Here is an 18179-nt window from a genome sequence, read left to right on the forward strand (position 1 = left end):
TCCCACTCCCTATACAGAATACCACTGTACCCAGACTGCTCGCTGCCTGTCACTGAACAATTTATTAGGTTGCTTACATAGAGAGGACATGGCGAGGGTAAGTAACATGGCACTGGGCAGGAGCACCACTGGGACTGTGCAGGCCGGGGGCTCTGACTGGCTTTGTTGGGTCAGGGTGCAGTGAGTTCCGGCTCCTCTCCCAGCGCTGCCTGAAGTTTGCTTTGTTCCAGCCTTGCTTCCCCAGCTTTGGGGACCAGCCCCATGCACCAGCTCTCCTCCTCTTTGTGGCCACATCCAGCTGTACATAGAAGGACATACACCAGCATAGACCCCCCTACTGGGCCTGGGAAGGGAGGGCAGTAGGCAGCATCCCAAACCTGACATGCTGCCATTTTTCCAGCCCCCAGAGGCCACTGCAAAGGAGACACAGCAGCAACGACAACACAGGGACTACACAAACAGACTGACTACACAGGGTGGTGTGGTCGGCTCTGTGGCCACGACTGTATGGGGCCAAATCCAGGCCAGCCCTATGGCTTCTATCCAGGTCCCGTTGGCACCGTGGGTTCAGTCTTGCTCAGGGCCAGGCGGCTCAGTGATGCGGATGTGGACAAAGAGCGAAGAGGGTGGGATGCCAGTGCCGTCCTTGGAGAGGAGATGGATGTGGCGGTAGCCTGCAGAGGGGACAGAGAGGCCGTGGCTGACCGCCCCACTCCCTAGCACCTAACTGAGCCCCTCAGCATCTCCCTGCATAACTGCAGCAATCACTTACCAGGTTTGATGTTGGCAAAAGCCAGGGTGAACTGACCCACAAAATCATTCCTGGAGGTCTTGTCATAATCCTCCACCACAAAGCGGACAAGGGCCAACTGAGGCACGTGGAGCTGGAACTGAAGGGTCTCGTCCCAGTGGGGGTTAAACCCTGTTAAGGCAGAGCAGGCTCTGGTGGGTGACAGGGCAGGGACAAGCACAGTGGGTCCCCATACCACAAGCTCACCGTTGTTCTCAATGTACTTGGTTTCCTGGTGTGCCTGGTCTGCGGGCACCCCATGGATCTCCACGCGCACCAGGGGGTCGATGATGGCTCCATCCTTGCTGTTGGCCACTTTGGGCAGCTGCTGCCCGCTGATCACCTGTGCAGAAGGAACATGCAGGATGTCTCTGCCCAGCTGGGACAGGCAGAGCCCCAGCACACTGACACACAGCTCCCCAGCATCCCTTATCAACCCATACCTGGATTGTCAAGGTGACAGGGCCGGGGCCCTGCCAGGTGCTGGGGTCACTGGGGTTGAAGAGAGTCCCTTCATCCCTCATGAAGGGTGGTTTAAGCACATAGCCGCAGTGGCCATTCTGGTTGAACAGCCCATCACATAGGTCCATCTCCATACCAGCTGTCTGGAAGTTAAGGGCCACTGGGGGAAGGTGGCCAGGAATCTGTTCAGCATGGCACAGGGCAATTTGGAGACCCCATGCCCTGCTTTGTAGGCAAGAACCAGCCTGTCCCCACAGCCAGAGATGCAAGGACACACAGGGGATGAGGTACTGATATCACATGTCCCTGGGCCAGGGCAAGAGCTACAGGGTTGGCACCAGCTGGCATCAAGGCAGCCATTGATGGTGCCACTTCATATGGGACCCGGGACATCTCCCCAGCCCAGAGCCCTGATTTACACATCCCATACCAATCTGACACCCTGCGTTCCACATCTCCTGAGGGCTGTAATTGGAGGAGTCTGTCCGCATCCCACTGGGGTAGATGCGTGTCAGCTGCCACGTATTGTGCCGGACAAACTCATTCCCTAGGGATGGAGCGTGAGATCATCCTTTGGTCTGCGCAGCCACATGCATTGCCTGCCCAGCCATCCATCCCTCCACCTATCCCTACACCCATGTATCCATCCCTCAACCCTCCCCTCCACCCTTCCCTTCATCCATCCTTCCACCCACCTATTTTGCCCCCTCTCCCCTCCAAGTAACCCAGGTCTCCTGCCTCACTTTCTAACCCAACAAAACCCAGCCAGCTCCAAGCACCCCAGTTATGGCCCTCTTTCTCCAAACCAGAAGGAAGCCCAATGTCTGAAGGCTCTCTCCCTACACCCAGAAGACACTTGCCTTCCACCCTAGCCCACTCCCCACATGCCACCGCCCCTTCCACCTCACCTGCATCCCGGATGAGCTTCCTGGCCTTTGCCTCAGAGAGGGAAGAGATTTCGGAGGGCCGGGAGTGGTTGCGAGCCTCCTGGAAACCCCGGAAGGACACGTTCTTGCAGTAGACAACGCAGTCAGACAAGGCCTGTGCCAGGCTCTCCCTGTCCTTCTGTAAGGCACAGCTGTATCAGGATGGAGCAGGCAGGGAACCCCACAGGGTGCTGAGAGCTCCCATCCCAGGCCACCCACCTTCATCCTCCTCCTCTCCTCCTCTGCCTCTGCCCCGTTGTCATCATCAGACACATCGGGCACCTCATCCCCTGGCCCATCCAGCGTGTCCTCCAGCCTCCCGATCTTCTTCCCCTTCAGCAGGATCTTGTGCTTCAGCTCCTGAATAGGGATAGAGAGGCATGGAGCCTGAGGTGCTGGGATCCCCTCTCCTGTGCTGTCCCTGCTGCCAGGAGGAGGATGGTGGGGGACGGCAGAGCCACCTCCTCCCCCTGCTCTGCCCATTACCTCCGGGGATGGGAGCCGGGTGGGGACGCGTCCATCAGTGGTGGCGGTGAGGAGCTGCTCCCCCAGAATGTCCTTCAGCTGCTGGGCCAGCACCTCCTGCTGCTCCATGCTGCAGTGGTTCTCCAGGGACAGGATCACTGGGAAGTCAGAAGCCTGGGGAGCAATGGGTGAGTGCTTCTGTCCCCCCCAGCAATGGGGTGAGCAGAGGTGGAGGGGGACAGGGCAACAGCAGCCACCTCTGCAGGGCTGTGAGGCAGCACAGCTCAGCTGCGTGGCTACAGCTCAGCTTTGGTGAGGCGGGCACAGCTGCCAGCTCTTTTATATGCATGCTCAGTTCCAGGAAGGAGTCCATCATGCTCTTGGATCCCTGAAACCTTCACTCACCCCCCTCAACCCACCTCAGTGCCCCTAGAACCCCTCTTCACCCTCTCTCACCCCTGCACCCCACCAGATCAGCTCCCGGATCCCGTATAGCACAGCACAGGGCTGCAGATCAGTCCCTCAGTGCTATCCCCGGGGCATGGACACGGCCACCATCCTGACCACCACTGCCCCATCGCTGCCCCTCACCTCAGCCACACACCCCAACCGCACTGAGGGCTGCCCAGTGCCCTACCTGGAAGGCGTACTTCCCCAGGGTGCTCACCACCTCCCTGAAGGGGATCTTGGAGGTGAAGGTGTGGCCGTGGTACACTATGGGCTCCCCGTTCGGCCCGTCCCAGCAATCCACCTCCAGGCAGCGGCAGCCCCGTTTCAGAGCCCTATGGTTGGGCAGTCACCCCGGTACCCCAGCCAGGGCACCAGCCCCCTGCCCTCCCTCTGGCTGTGGTGTCACCCCTGCAGGACCAGGGGATATCTGCCAGGGTAAGGGCACCCATCTAGGGATGGATGGAGGGAGGGAGGGAAGAATGGATAGATTAAGGGAAGGAAAAATTGGGCTTAACATTTCCAAAAGGGACCCTGCTCCTGGGCATGGCCATGGCACTGGTGGTACTGGGGGCAGGTGGGAGGGAGCAGCCCATTACCTGATGTAACCTTCGATGCTGCTCTGCCCCCGGATCTGGTCCTCTATCAGGTAGGTGTTGTGGGAGGAGGAGATGAAGTAATGGCAGAGAGGCTGGGTCATGTCCTGCCACAGAGCCCGGTGCTGAGGATTGAAGATGGAGCCCTCCGGGGAGCAGAGGTACATGAGGAACCCGTCAGCACTCAGCACATGGCGAGCTCTGGCTGTGGGCAGACCAAGAGACTCAACCAACATCAGGGACAAGGGGGACAGGGCAGGAGCAAATGAGACTGCTGGTAGCTCCTGGCACCCTGGGCCAGGCTGGAGCATTAGGAACAATGGAGTTGGCCCTGGGGAGGTGGGTGGTGGGCCCCAAAGCCAGAGCTATTTTCCAGGCTCTCACCTGTCTCTGAGGGCTCGTACTTGTCAATGAGCTCCATAGCGAGCTCCTCCGTGCCCTCCTGCTCCAGCTGCTCCTGCCGCAGGAAATCCACCAGCTCCAGCAGCGTCAGCTTCTTCCCGTCCTCAGAGAACTCCTGGAAGAGGCTCTGCACCTCCTCACGCTCCGTGAGGGCTTTGTAGAAGAGCACAAACTCTTCTCCTTCCAGCGTCCCTGACTCTGACTTGTCGGCAGCCTGCAAGGGAGCTCACTCAGCATCAACAACGTGGGGTGCCCAGCCCACGATGGGTCACCACTGCCAGTGGAAGGCACAAGGGAGGGAGGAAGGAAGGGAAGCGCTGTGCAGCCAGCTCCAGCCCATCCTGCCCTCAGGTGTGATGCTGACCTGGAAGAGTCGCAGGGCATGGTCCTCATTCATGTCCACATTCATCATCTTGAGGAGACGCTGCACCTCCTTGAAGTTCATGCGCCCGTCCTTATTCTTGTCAGCTTTCTGGAACCAGTCACGGATCCACGTGCGAGAAAGCAGGACCGGCATTAAGGAAAAGGGCCTTGGATAAGAGAGCTGGCGTGGGGGAGCATCAGATCTTTTCCTTTTGGTGCAGGCTCCCCTCCCCTGGTGCAGATGGGGATACTCATAAAATTACATGCTAGGACAAGGCTGGAGATGCAGGGCTTGGGGTAGGGAGGGGATGGGAAAGGGCAGAATGTGAAGGGCAGTGCAGCGCCCATGGGAAGGATATTGGTCTATCCTCTCCCTCTGGTCCATGCTGGTGGCCACTTCAATGAGCTGGCGCAGGCCCTGGACCCAGCACTGCGCCTCTTCCTCTGTGCCAGCGATGAGGTCCAGATTGCCCCGGCGCCCATAGAAAACGATGGTGAAGCAGCGCTCAGGGGGGAACTCCTCAGCCAGGCTCTGCAACACCTCTGACTGGTGCCCTTCCCGCACGGTCTCCACATCGCTGATGGAAACTGGGGCAGAGGGAGGGGGGGTCTGTCTGTGGTGGACAAGGACTGCCCACAGGCATCTGTCCTTCCAACCATCTCTTCTTCTGTTTAGCCATCCAACCATCTGCGCACTCACTCATGGACCTACTCACCCATCCATCCACCCACACACCCACCCACCTACCTGTGGAGCTACACATCTATCTATCCATCCATCCACCCACCCACCCACCCATCCATGGAGCTACTCATCCATCCATCCATCCATCCATCCATCCATCCATCCATCCATCCATCCATCCATCCATCCATCCATCCATTCCTCCTCCCACCCACCCGCTCACCCACCGAACTACCCATCCATCTATTCATCCAGAGAGATGTGGATGAGAAGATCCTGACACAAACACAGCCTCCTTTGAATCTTAGTACTCTCTGCGAGCACAGTTTCAGGAGTCTCCATACTTTCACCCCGCTGTTCATTCTGAATCCTACCAATGACCCACACAGACAACACACCACAGCTGCTACTCACAGGCAGACTCAATTTTGCCCGTCCTCTTGGACTGGTACCAGATGGTCATGCAATCATCCTGCAGCTTGAAGTACCTCTGCTTCTTCCAGCTCTTGGATTTGACTTTACGCATCAGCGTCCCTTGCTGCATCTTCTCCAGTGTTTCTGTGAGCTGGATGCCTGGGGGCAGAGCGGGCTGCATAGCAGGGGCTGGACCTCACTCCCTCCAACCTCTGGGACCCGGGATGGAGGAGGAATGGACTCCACCCAGCTCCCTGCCGCACGCACCCCTCTGCCGGGACACTCACGGGCGTTGCACAGCAGCGATGCCATGGCTCTGCTTCCTCCGTGTTGGCACTGCTGGGGAGGGAAGAGAGGGCTGGGGAGCAGGGCTACACACTGCTGGGGGGTGTCTGTCCCCAGCACTCGCAGGTGGTGTATGCGTGTGCCCTAATGTGAGCACACCTGCCTGTGCCTCCTACCAGATCACCCTCTCGTTAAGTGTCAAGTTCGTCCCGTTGTTCTTATGCAATATTAATTGCGTTACCGGGAAGCCAGAGCTTGAAAGGTGTGGGGGGAAAATGGAAAAACTTGTGAGAGCGGCCTCGGAGCTGGGAGGGGATCTGAACTCTCCCTCACCCTGGGAGCTGGCAAAACAGGGAGCCTGGGAGAGCCCCAGAGCTGGGGGACAGCCTTGCACCATGTCTGGAGGTAGCAGAGAGGAGCCTGAGTTGGTGATCCATGGTACCCCAGCACCGCAGGGCCCTGGGGATGGGAGCAGAACATCAGCGCTGCCAGAGCAAGCAGGGACACACGGGACTATAAATGCAACCAGACTGACAATAAGTCCTTGATGAGGCTGTAAAGACTTTAATTAGAACAGAGATAAATTGCTGGATGTGCTCATCGCCCGGATGCTTGAGCAGCCCTCAAGGAGCAGATAGTGCAGCCGGTAGGCAGGGTTGTGGGTGCAGGGGAGCCTGTCACGGCTGCAGTCCCACTCAGGGTGAGGGGCACAGGGTGCTGGCTGTACCCCAGGCCCCTGACTCAGCACAGCCCCGGCACTGTGGGGCTGGGAATAGCGGGTGCAGTCAGCGTGCAGGCAGCTGCCAAGCTCAGCTGCCAGACCTGTGTGAGTGCAGGGTCAGGCATGTTTTTGGGAAGCTGGGTTGGAGGGAGAGGCGTCAAGGATGAGGAGATACCGGGACAGGAACCGGCTTGGTGCCACCAACAGGGCTGAGCTCAGCGCTTGGTCACACAGGTAATGGGGGCAGCGTGCAGGGGGCTGCTTGCTGGCTGCTGGGCCAGTAGTGGAGTTGGGGTTTTGGAACTAAATGAATATCCCACAGTGTCAGCCCTACTCTGTGCCAAAGAGACGTGTAGGGAGGCACTGCCCAAAGGTGGGCAGCCCGTCTCCAACCAGGGCAGCAGGGGCTGCCCCACACACAGCACAGCAGACCTTTCCCATCGCAGGTGAGACCCTGTGAGTGCAAAGCGAGACTGCGGCTGTTCATCCTCCCCAGCACACCCGGCACCCACGAGGACCCCTCGCCGTGCAGAGCTGGGCTCTGACCCCTTGCTCCTCTGTCGAGGAGAGAGGGAAAGGAGCCAGAGGCTGGAGCCAGAGCTCTCCGACTGGAAACCCGACCCGAGAGCTTCCCGCAGGGCTGCTGCCTCCTGCCAGGGCCGCTTCTCCCTCCCGGCCAGCAGCGTGGAGCTGCGGGCGGCCGCGCTCCAGCGCTCGGAGGTGACGGTCCCCACGCGTGGAGGGGGGACAGCGTCGTGAGCACCCCAGGGAGAACTAAATGGCACCCAAGGGACGGGGATAGCACCGCACTGGTGGTGCAGGGCTCGGGACTTGGGGGTACACCTGATCCCCAGCAGAAGCAGCAGCCGGCACTCGTCACCCCCGGCCCGCAGCTCACCCGCCCCGCAGCCCCGACTGCCCCCCAGCCCCGTACCGTGTGTCCGGTGCCTCCCCGCGTCGCTCCGTACCGCCGGTGCCTCCTCCGACTGCAGCCGCACGGGGCCGGGGCTGCCCGGGCTGCTGCCCGCCCCTTGGCAGCTGCGGAGCGCCGAGCCCGCCCCCACGGTCCCCGCACGCCCCGCGTCCCGCACGGCCCCGGCCCCGCAGCCGCGCTCCCTCAAGGTCGGTCCGGATTAAGGTCACGCCGCCGCGTTCGCCGCTCCGGGGGGCGGGGGGGCTGCGGGGCCCTGGACGGGGGTCCGGCTCCAGCCTGGCCCGTCCCTCCCCAGCTCCAGCCTGGGTCGGGGGTACAGAGACCAGCAGGGTCAGCGCCTCAGCATCCCCTGCCCAGCTCAGCAGCACAGGCTCTGACACCATAACAAGGGTGACAGTGTGTGCCAGCTGCAAACACACCCTGCAAAGTGGGACCAAGCAGCAGCCTTCGCCCAATGCTCCAGCATCCCAACCACGTTACCTTCCTAAATAGAAGGGGAGGCTTCCAGCAGCTCGGTGACAGCCAGCTGCCTCCCAAAGGCCACAAGCACCATGAGAAGGGCAGCGAGGAGCTGGCACAGCCCTCCTTTCTCTCACCCATAATAATCCCCCCTCCCTCCCCCATTGCCCTCCACAAGAGACCAGGCCAAGAGCAACCTGTGCTGACTGGGGTTTTATTATTTATTAACCCGAACTTACAAAAACCAGAAGCATTTTCACACCCCATCAAGGTCAGGGTTAGGAGAAGGGGGGGAAAAATAAAAGGTGGCAATGGTTATAAAACGGAACCCAAGGGCAAGGAATAGGCCGGGCTCTGCCCTCGTTATGCAAAGGCTGCAACGGGAAGAGGGAGGGGAAACCAGATGGGATTTAAGACACTGTTGGCACAACACTGCAGATAATCAGCAAAATGGGCTGCTGGAGGGGGATGAGCCGCTGCCCAGGCTTGTCTGCAGCCAAGTGCCAGCAAAGCTGGCTGCTGAAACACAGCCCCAGAGCCCCCCTGCCAGCGCCACACCACCCCTCCGTGCAGGGAAGGCAGGTAAGTGGCTGCCGGTCCTGCCAGTTTAATTGCAGTGGGACTGAAGCAGACACCGAGGCAGGTTTGAAAGCTGAAATGGATGCACTCGGACGGCAAAGCTGAGCTGGGAGGCATGTGATCGGGGCTGAGGCAGGAAGCAGGGGACGTGGGAGCTGGTGTACCTGGAGCCTGCAGGACGCAGCTCCCTGCCGTCCTGCATTAGGAGCCTGCTGATCACTGGGCAAGGCAGGCAGCATCTCTGCTGGGCAAGAGCTCTGCTAGATCAGCAGCCAGCATGCAGCAGCACTCAGCTGCCGGCTAAAGCTGCGTCAATAGCCGCAGGAGCAGTGCACTATTTACAGCACAGGAACCACAGGCTCGCTGTCTTCTCCTCCCCTCGGAGCCCTGAGAACCAAGCTGATGACACACAGGTTCATCACAAGTAATCTACCCCTCCTCATGGGGCAAGCGCTACATTGCCCAGCTCCAGCTGCTGCCTTTGTGCCAAAGGAAAGGAAAAAGAGAAGCCTGCTGTGCTAAGAGGATGGATGGAGAGCGAGGATGTGCCTGCAGAGAAGAAAGCTGTCCCCAGGTTACCTGGGGCTGAGCAGCAGTCTGTACAGGGGAGAAAACAACTGGATGGGCTTTTACTCAGCTCACTCATCTAAGCAGACGTGTAAACAAGAAGTGACAAGGAATTGAAGGGTTGTGGCACACACCCATTGTCACACACTATTTGCATGAAGTCTGAGCTAGCTGGATGAGTGGACGTCTGTGCTACCCCCTGCCTGTTGATGCAGGGACAGACACCAGCCGAGCCTCCTGGAGAGATGGGGATCTTTACAGATGATTTTTATTGACTCTTTTGAAGCTGTGGTATCAGTATCTGCTGGTGTTGTGATCCCCAGAGGCGTGCTGCATTGCTACAGAGCAGCCTTTGGCTGGGTGGAATGGTCCGACAAGCTGGCAGACTGAAAGTCTGCTGGCGTGCCCAGTTTGTTACAGAAGAGGTCATCTGTTCCTAGTTCTTTGTAAACCTGAGCTGTTTCTTCCCCAATCTCCCACCCCCCCCAGCAGTCATTGCGGAGGAAGGGGGATGCCCCGTGGGTCAGTGACCTGACCTTCCTGCAGGTTCTTGACGAGCTGAGCCAGCCAGCGCTTTGTGGTGGTGTCATCCTTCAGGACCTGGGCGAAGGTGGTGTCCTTCAGTTGGTCGGGAAGGCACTGCCTGAGAGCTTCACGTGCCCTACATCGAGAGACAAGAAATGGGGCCCAACAAATAAACTCACAGGGGCAAGAGGGGAGCAAACCCCACTGGTTTCCCAGCCAAGGGAATCACTGAGCACGTGGTGTCCTGCTGACCAGCGTGGCTCCCGTTCCTCAAGATCCCACCAAGCAAACCCCCGTGTCTGTCCTGATGGCTGTCAGCCAATAGCAGCACAAAGCCAGAAGGGGAAGACAGCAAATACAAACTCAGCAGCTTTGGATAGAGCTGCTGGTCAGCTGAGGAAATATAAACTGCTTTCATGTTGAATTTCATCCATTTACTTTTACTGCTACCAGTTCACATGATGCAGAAGAGGGAGAGCGTAGCACACCTTCCAGCTCTGTCTTCCCCTCATACCCAGATCAAGCAACGTTTGAACTCAGGCAGCTGAGTTCAAGCTGTGCAACCTGCCCAGCTTGAATCTGACCAAGCTCCAAAGAGGCCCTGTTTCTACCATGTACCATACAAGCTCCTGGAGCTAGCAAAAAAACCCAAACCCCCAAACCAAAAAACCCACAGTATTTTCCATAATGAGCTGTTTTAAGGACAGACAAGGAATCCTGACTCCTTAAATGTTTACCTGGGGTTATCAGAAAGGCGAAGGTAACAGCGGACGACGTGTTTGAGCAGCCGTGCTGATGGCTCCTTGGAGAGCTGCAGGACCATTTTACCCTGTGTGACAAAGGCCAGTGCCAGCAGTTAGTGTTTGTCTCAACAGTTTCACCATTAGCAAGGACTGGGAAAGACCATGACATCACCCTGGCCTCCTGTTCAACAGAGCTCCAGCTTTCAGCTGGACAGCCACACACAGGGCCCAGACCGTTAGCTGACGGCACACATCTCTTTCTCACACAGTGCAGGACTTTGCATGTGGTTGCAGCCTTGAACACACCCAGCCTAGCGAACACTACAGATGCCTTCACACACACCTGCCCTGAGTCATGATTCGGAGTCAAATCAGACCTGCCCAGCAAGTTTTTCCCCCCCCCTATGAAACCACACCGGGTAGCACTGACCATTTTCCCCATTAGCTAAATTCACCTGGGTTTGGATTTTTAGTCAGTTAGCAATTAGTGGGGGCTGCCTCATCTGCCCTTTTGGAAGCTTCCTGTTCTCAGCTATCCCCTGGATACCATGATTTCTTCAAAATAAGGAACAGCAGGTCAGAGAGCTCCTGAACAGGAATTATTAACTCGCCCTCTTAAAAGCTTCTAATACTTGCAGAGCATCTTACACATTTATCAGCAGACTAGGAAGCAACCCAGCACCCTCAGGAGACAGCAGTACATTATCCCTATTTTTGAAACACAGAACAAATGTCTTACGAACACTTTTGTATCTTTATCATGTCAGCATTTCAACCTATTGTGGGAATACACCACAAGCAGCATTTCTTCCATGCTAACATACCTTCACACATCCACATCCTTCTGTGTTCATACCCTTCCCAGCCACAGATTCTTTCTTGGTCTCTTTCCCCACCGCCCACCCCACCCCAGGGCTTCTATTTCTTAATTGCTTGCCCCTGAGCTGGATGTACTTTCAGCCAAAGCTGATCCCTTCCACAACCACAGAAGCTGTTATCACATGGGATATTTTGGATATCAGCTCAGCAGCATTCATACTTTGCTGTTCACATGTGAGTTAGTTTGGGAAAACAGATGTACTAATAAATATTCCCAATGAAAGCATCAAAATTCGGGCACAGAACCAGGACTACAAAGTGTTTAACTTAATGCTCTGTTTTCTTCTCCTGAGATTGGCTCTGTAAAAAGCAAACACACACAAAAGCAGGGTAATGGCTGTTTCAGAGCAGATGGATATTTCTCTTTTAGCAAGCTGAAGGAAATAATCCATTGGGGCTATTACGCTTGGGATGAACAAAATATGGGTAACCTAAAGCTTTCCTTCACAGGGGACAAGAAGGAATGGCCAAACTGGCTGCTCTCTGTGCATTCTAACATGAAGATTTAGAATCATATGAAGAAATTAGTAGGAATCAGGTTCAAAACAAACAAAACTGGGGTTGGCCTTCCAGGCAGCAAACAGGAAACCTGTACAGATCCTTGGTAAAGGACGCTGCATATGCAGTTCAAGGGGAGGACTGGATGAACACTGGGGGTTACTGCATAGAAAATCCACAGCTGGTCCTGGAAATCCAAAAGCAAAAAAGCAGCTTGGAGGCTGTTATGAGGGCAAGTATCAGACGTGCTTGCTCTGCTCTTACTCCTTTGTTCAACCTCTTATATTCTTCTAACCTGCTGTGGGAGACAAAGATGGAAAGCAGATCCACAATCTGAACCTGTGCCACTACCTTTACATAAAATTAGACCAATTCACACCCTTCTTATTCTCTGGAGACGTTTTCCTGATTTACCTCAAGATTTCATATGTTACAATTAATATATGTTCTCCTAACATGTAAACCAGAGCTATACAAAGGAAATACACAGGAGGAGAAAGCCACAGAGCTTACAAGCAATTAGTCCAAGAACTGCTTGCCCATCTCCCCCTGTGCTCCAGCCAGAGAGCAGTACAATAGCTGCTAAAGAAGTTAAATGCTAGAGCATGTATATGACTATTAGTTTTGTTCAAGCAGAAGAAACAATCTTACCAGTATCATGGCAACATGGGAAAACCGCTCATATGTTTGACAGATATATGCCAGCCCTGTGTCATCCAGAAGGATTTTCTGAAGAATAAATGTAGCAACCTAGAATAGGAAGAAAGCAGAAAAGAGAACATACAAAACCAACTCATGTATCCCCAGAAAGAACAGTCTTTGTGTTGTGTTCTTTTCATGGCAGTCCCAGAGCTGAAAGGCCCTTCAGAAAACGCTGTACTTGAATTAAAAAGTTTAAAGCCAAAATGAAATGCAGGACACTGCACAATGGTTGGCAACTTTGGCTAAGGAAAAAAGATAGATGCAAAGCACTGCATACCAGATGACTGGGTGCAGGCTGCATAAAGTAGCAACTAGCACCGGGCTGCTCAGGACAGCCTCGTATTATGGCCACAAAGAAAAGCAACCAGCCCTTGGCTCTGATCAAGCTGGTTTCGCTTTTCTTCTCAAGAATTACTGATTCATGACCAGACACGTGACTTCTTGGAGGAGCCCTGGTCAGATATGTCACCAGGCTTCACTAGAGAAGCACACAGACTGAAACCTGTGGCCAGCCAACCTCAGAGCTGAACTCATGGTAGAGAGGGGTCACGATCAATTGGGGTAACCAACTTGTCCAGTGTGGTGAACATCCCTACAATCACCACCACCAACAGCTGCTTCTCAACCTGAGCACCAAGTAGTTACAGCATTTATTCCCTCAGGCAAAAGGAAAATTAATCCAGCTCAGCACTGAAGGTGACTCTGCTGAGCTACTAAGCAGACTGGGAGCTGAGAGCAGCAAGATCTTTCCTAGCAGAACTGCCACGTTCAAGGAACACTCAGTTCAGTTTGTTTTTTGAGGGGGTAAAACACCACCGAGGATGGCAACAGGGTATCAGCCAACTCTGCAGGTTCCAGACTGCCTGCTCAGTTGGATATAAACAGCAGAAACTCTTTAGAAAAACAACAGGTACCGTCTTGGAAAGTTCACTGCCGGATTCCATAATGCGTAAGCACAGGGGGATAATTTCTGTTGTCAATAAGAAGTTTATCACTTCTTGCTCATCAGTTTTCACCAAGGCTCCTTGAAAGAGAAACAAAAAGCAAATTTAATACATGATAAATTATTAAAAAACAAAACAACAACAACAAAAAAAAACCCCTTGCCTATCAAAGATGGGCTGTGCTGTGTCCTGCCGGGAATCATTAGATGTGAATGACTGACAGAGCAACTCCCATTCTAAATATGCTGCAGCATGTGGCTGGAGAAGATATCATTTTTGGCAGCATAAAAGTAATCGAGCTGGTTTGGGCTGGTTGTTTTTCAGAAAGGGGATACATTCTTGGCTCTCCCCCTGGTGGTAACACAACCTCCAGTGACTCATAGCCACTCAACAGCAGCCTCTAAGAAGAAGAAACCTATTTCAAGATACTCTTTATGCATTGAGAGAGAAACACTCTGGGCAGAAAAGAGGAGAAAAGATGGATGACAGGGCAAGTATACCCAAGACAATCAATGACAAAATGCCAAAGAAAGCCCAACGTGCACCATCTCATCCCAGACTCCTGTGCTAAAGGTGAAGGCACAACAAAATTGCAGATACTTGTTTTAACAGCAAGTTTTTGGCAACAGACCCAGAATTCAAGGTTTTCTTATAAGTGGGAAAAAAATCTCAGTTCCTATCCCAGACCTGACTGCAGTAGTGCAGTTTCTATACACACTGGATGCTTTATCTACATCCAGCTCATTAGGAAACCATTGCTCTGCATTAGTCTTGTTGCTTACCAATCACTCCAAGGCTTGTGAGCCGCAGGTACTCAAACGGACGCGTCTTGCTGACTGTGTGCAAGAAGGGGTACAGGAAGAGAGGGATGTGAGCTGCCAAAAACGCTGACCTGTAGGACAGGGAGAACACCCACAAGAGACAAGGAACACAAAGTGAGCACACAGACCAGAACTATGATGCACAGCCTCAGACTGTTCTTGACAGACAATGCTGCTTCTGCTTCTCAGAACTGGGTAGATTTGGGCTGAACTAACACCATCTTTTTCCTTGCTGACACATGAAGGATACAGACTGCGAGGACTTGAAGCTGGAGGCTGCAGGTGTGGCTTTGCTTTTGCTCCTCTGCCACAGTCTCTGGGAAAGGCAGCCCAGCTCATTCCATTCTTTGGGCAGCTGGTCTAAATAACCGTAAGCTCATTAAAACAAGGATCCTGCATGTAACACTCAGCACAAAGGCAGCTTTGTCTCTGGCTGAACTCTTAGGGTTTGTCACAACCCAATATTTTGGGAATTTGCAGGATGTTAGGATGATTCAAGGAATGCAAAGCATTCAAAACCAATAATAAAGCTGTCATTCTGGTAATCCAGGCAAACAAGTGAAAGCAGCAGTCAGTTGCCTATCTTCCAGCTCTGCCTATTTTCCCACTTCTCTTGCTAAAAGAGCAGAAAGGAATTTATGTGCTTCTACAATCAAACAGAATGGCAGAGCTGTCAACATCATCAACACTCCAGAAAACTTTCATACTTGGAAACACTCACCTTGTTTCAGGATGAGATGCAACACACTGTAACAGAGCTAAAGCATTGCAGACTCTGTTGGACTGATGGGCAGTCAAGGTTGGAGGATTGATTGATGGATAAATATTTACAATTTCCTAAAAAAAAAAAAGTAATAAGTGAAGAAAAGTTAAAAGAGAAATATATATATATATATATATATATATCAGCAAGATGCACAAGAACACTTGCCCAACAAGGAACTATGGTGACATGAGATTCTAGTCTGCTCTCACTAAGAACCACTCTGAAGTTACACAGCAAACACCATGCTGCAAAGCAATGCATGCATGAGTTATGCATGCAGAGTTATGCCAGAATCAGTTTGATGAGGGGTCAACAGAAATACAGCCAGACTTTAATTTTAGCTACCCTCTCCAAAAAGGGCTTATTTGACTTCCTGGCTCTTTGCGGATGTGGGGATGACTTTGTTTTGAATTCTTGGAGCAAAGAGGAATGCTGCTCCTGTGCCTAGAGGCAGAGCACATCCACTTCACTCATACCATAGCTGCTGGTACTCTTCTAACTCAATGAAGGGGAAGCAGCTGAAGGTGAGAGATCCAATTCAGAAAACTGTCTGTTTCCAGCTATGGCTCCCTTATGATTTTCTTCACTTGTTTCAGGGCCGCCCTGTTTTCACAGTCTGCCATTGCCTATCCTGCACCATTTTCCTTCCTTCTTCAAATGAAATGACAAGATTCAGCAGAGGTGGGCAGACATCAGCTGTAATTTACCCAGAGCTCAGCTGAGCCACTCGCTTTGACCAGAAATGCACTTAGTTTTCTTTGCAAGGTACTCTGGAGCAGTGAGCTACAAGTACTTCCATACTGCCCCCATGAGGGCTCTGTAATGGCAACCTTTTGTTCAGGTAATACTCAAACTCATAGGAAAATAAAGAAAAAAAACTCCACAGCACAAAGCAGAGATGTTAGGAGTAAAACAATTGTGGTTCTGCTATGACACTACAAATAGAAAAGGAATATTATCTACAAGAAGTTCATACACAGAAGAACTCGGCTACTCCCCTTTCACCTGTCTAAGCCATCTCATCAACAACCTTATGGCCTGGTCTCTAAGGACATTACCTTGCAAGAAATGACTAATGGAGAACATTAGAAGTGCCCTCCTCGTGTGGTTCCTCTCACCATGTGATCCAGCAGCCATCATACTCACAGTAATTGCACAAAGGGACTATCAGCGCCTCCCCAGATCCACCCCGTGGCCACACAGAGCTGTGCAGTGTGGCAGCGCTGTGCCATGGAACAAAGCTGAGCTCTGCCCTACCCACCTGAAGGAGTGCTGCAATGGTGCCAAACGAGTGCCACAGCATGGGGGCAAGGTCAGGCACAGACTCGCGCTTCTTGCTCAGCTCCAGCAGTGCATTCTCCCTCGTCTCAGGGCTGGACAGCTCGTTGATCCACTGGTAGATCTTCTCACGGTCCACCTGAGCCAGTGCTGTAGGCACAGGCTGGGAGGGAGACAGGAAAACTTCAGTCACAGCTGTTACAGCAAAGTCCCACCCAAACGCTTCTCACAGCCTCAAAGGTAAAGAAGTAAAAAGGTCTTGAGGAAGTGGCTGGGGGAGGGAGGGACTCAAGCTGCATTAAGAAACTGTGGATATGGATGATCCTTTAGATTAAGCTTAGTCCTTCGCCTAGCTGAAAGACAGACATTTCACTTTCTGGCCTACACAGACAGCGTGGTGATTCAGACCAACTATTTGGAAGCAAACATGCATTAAAGCGAGTGCTTCATGTACCACAGTGCCAGCAATGCTCCTTAGTGAACACAACAGAGCTCAGGAACTGACAGCAACAGGAACCCAAATGAGGTAAATGAGGTTCCCATTGCTGCTGGAGGGAGACCATGCCTTTGGGACACCCCCCCAGAGCCTTCCCTCTCCTATTCCTACAGCAGTTTCCCTGCTCAGCTACCCGCACATTATGCTTATGATCCTGTGGGATATATAGAGGATTGAAGTTGCCATTTAGGCTACAATATAAGCTGATATGCTGTTACCAATCCCGACATCTCAGGCCTCTAATACCTTGTACCTGCTCACCTTTCCTCCTATCCCCTTTTTTTACCTCATCTACTCTATTTTATTTCATTTTGTCCCCCTAGAACCTCACACTGAAATAATAACCCTAACAATCTGCTGTACAAGGAACACAATCCCAATGGTAACACCGATACCAGAGGTGGAAGAGAGAGGGCGAACACACTGAGCTCATTTGTTTCCATTTGGGATGGCAGTGCAGCACTAACGTTGTTATAGCCGTGTTATCTAAAGCTTCCATCTATTTTGCCAGACTCGCTGTAAGTTTCAATTCCTGCAAGCTTAAATATATCGATCCTTTAAAAGCACAACGGTGTGTCTACGATCCCTAGAGAGCACTAAGCAGATTTGCCAAGCTATTAAGCTTATGATGTCCACTATCAGTCTTATCTCACAGAATCACAGAATGACCCGGGTTGGAAGGGACCTCAAGGATCATGTAGTTCCAACCCCCCTGCCTGGCAGGGCCACCAAACATACACCTTTACTAGATCAGGTTGCCCAGGAGACCCCATAGATCCCCATAGAGACCCCATAGATCAGGTTGCCCAGGGCCCCGTCCAACCTGGCCTTGAACACCTCCAAGGACGGGGCATCCACAACCTCCCTGGGCAGCCTGTTCCAGGGCCTAACCACTCTCCTAGTGAAGAACTTCCCCCTAACATCCAACCTAAATCTTCCCTCTTTCAACTCAAAACCATTTCCCCGTGTCCTGCTATCTCCCCAGCCCAAAGGCTCTACAATGCTCAGTCACCATTCCAGCTAAAACCAAAAGCCGCATTTCCTCCTCATTTCCTCTTTCCTTGTTGCTCACCCTAAAGCTGTGTGGAAGCCCAAGGCCTACACACAACTTCTGAGGCGGCCTCCCCCCGCCCTCGCCCTCCCGCCGTCTCCCGAGACCCGAACGAGGAGCTGGGCCGCCGAAGTAGCCCCCAGAGCCCCGTTACCCCCCCTAGAGGCTGATCCCCGTCCCGGTGCCGTCTCACCGCTGCCGTGCCCAGGCTGTGCATGGTGCCGCCGCTCAGGCCCCCGCCGCCATAGAGACACACCGGGAAGGGGACGCGGCCTGCAGGAGGGCGAGCTGCGCATGCGCGCAACCCGCAGCGGGCAGCAGGCCGCTCTCTAACTGCGCATGCGCGCCGGTGGGAGGGGAAAAAGTAAAGCACCGCTTCTG

The 18179-nt window shown here is 53.5% G+C and overlaps 2 protein-coding genes across 11 annotated transcripts; both read right to left on the reverse strand.

Annotated features, from left to right (window-relative positions):
- Positions 1–43: 43 nt before the first annotated feature.
- Positions 44–7651, reverse strand: PLCD4 (phospholipase C delta 4). 10 transcript variants are annotated; one of them, XM_015868959.3, is made up of 16 exons: positions 7491–7649; positions 5838–5889; positions 5551–5709; positions 4811–5039; positions 4453–4582; positions 4071–4302; positions 3690–3891; positions 3281–3425; positions 2665–2817; positions 2398–2538; positions 2161–2317; positions 1683–1799; positions 1234–1412; positions 998–1133; positions 773–922; positions 44–674 (listed from the first exon to the last, which is right to left on the reverse strand). In XM_015868959.3, exons 2-16 carry the CDS (start codon positions 5860–5862, stop codon positions 568–570), a joined length of 2262 nt encoding a protein of 753 aa, XP_015724445.2. In that variant the 5' UTR covers positions 5863–5889; positions 7491–7649; the 3' UTR covers positions 44–567. The 10 variants fall into 10 exon arrangements, with proteins under 10 accessions (XP_015724445.2, XP_085409277.1, XP_085409278.1 ...); XM_085553151.1 differs by having other exon boundaries at positions 5838–5886; positions 7491–7627; XM_085553152.1 differs by having other exon boundaries at positions 2161–2314; positions 7491–7622.
- Positions 7652–8147: 496 nt separating this feature from the next.
- On the reverse strand, positions 8148–18066 carry CNOT9 (CCR4-NOT transcription complex subunit 9). The gene is made up of 8 exons (XM_015868965.2): positions 17992–18066; positions 16235–16414; positions 14929–15044; positions 14169–14278; positions 13357–13466; positions 12392–12490; positions 10358–10449; positions 8148–9756 (listed from the first exon to the last, which is right to left on the reverse strand). Exons 1-8 carry the CDS (start codon positions 18013–18015, stop codon positions 9588–9590), a joined length of 900 nt encoding a protein of 299 aa, XP_015724451.1. The 5' UTR covers positions 18016–18066; the 3' UTR covers positions 8148–9587.
- Positions 18067–18179: the final 113 nt, after the last annotated feature.

This window comes from Coturnix japonica, chromosome 7 (genome assembly GCF_054131305.1).
Source record: "Coturnix japonica strain WE chromosome 7, WE-NBRP24, whole genome shotgun sequence".
Classification (NCBI taxonomy): Eukaryota; Metazoa; Chordata; class Aves; order Galliformes; family Phasianidae; genus Coturnix; species Coturnix japonica.

What these genes read in the sequence shown, in the direction of transcription:
- PLCD4 (XM_032445821.2), bottom strand. Translation starts at nt 5,862, where the DNA reads ATGGCATCGCTGCTGTGCAACGCCC. An exon ending in ATCGCTGCTGTGCAACGCCC is followed by an intron (nt 5,710 to 5,837) that starts GTGAGTGTCCCG and finishes CTCTGCCCCCAG; the next exon opens with GCATCCAGCTCACAGAAACA. An exon ending in ATGCCCTGCGACTCTTCCAG is followed by an intron (nt 4,303 to 4,452) that starts GTCAGCATCACA and finishes GCTCCCTTGCAG; the next exon opens with GCTGCCGACAAGTCAGAGTC.
- CNOT9 (XM_015868965.2), bottom strand. Translation starts at nt 18,015, where the DNA reads ATGCACAGCCTGGGCACGGCAGCG. An exon ending in ACAGCCTGGGCACGGCAGCG is followed by an intron (nt 16,415 to 17,991) that starts GTGAGACGGCAC and finishes TCTCCCTCCCAG; the next exon opens with CCTGTGCCTACAGCACTGGC. An exon ending in GCATCTCATCCTGAAACAAG is followed by an intron (nt 14,279 to 14,928) that starts GTGAGTGTTTCC and finishes CCTGTCCTACAG; the next exon opens with GTCAGCGTTTTTGGCAGCTC.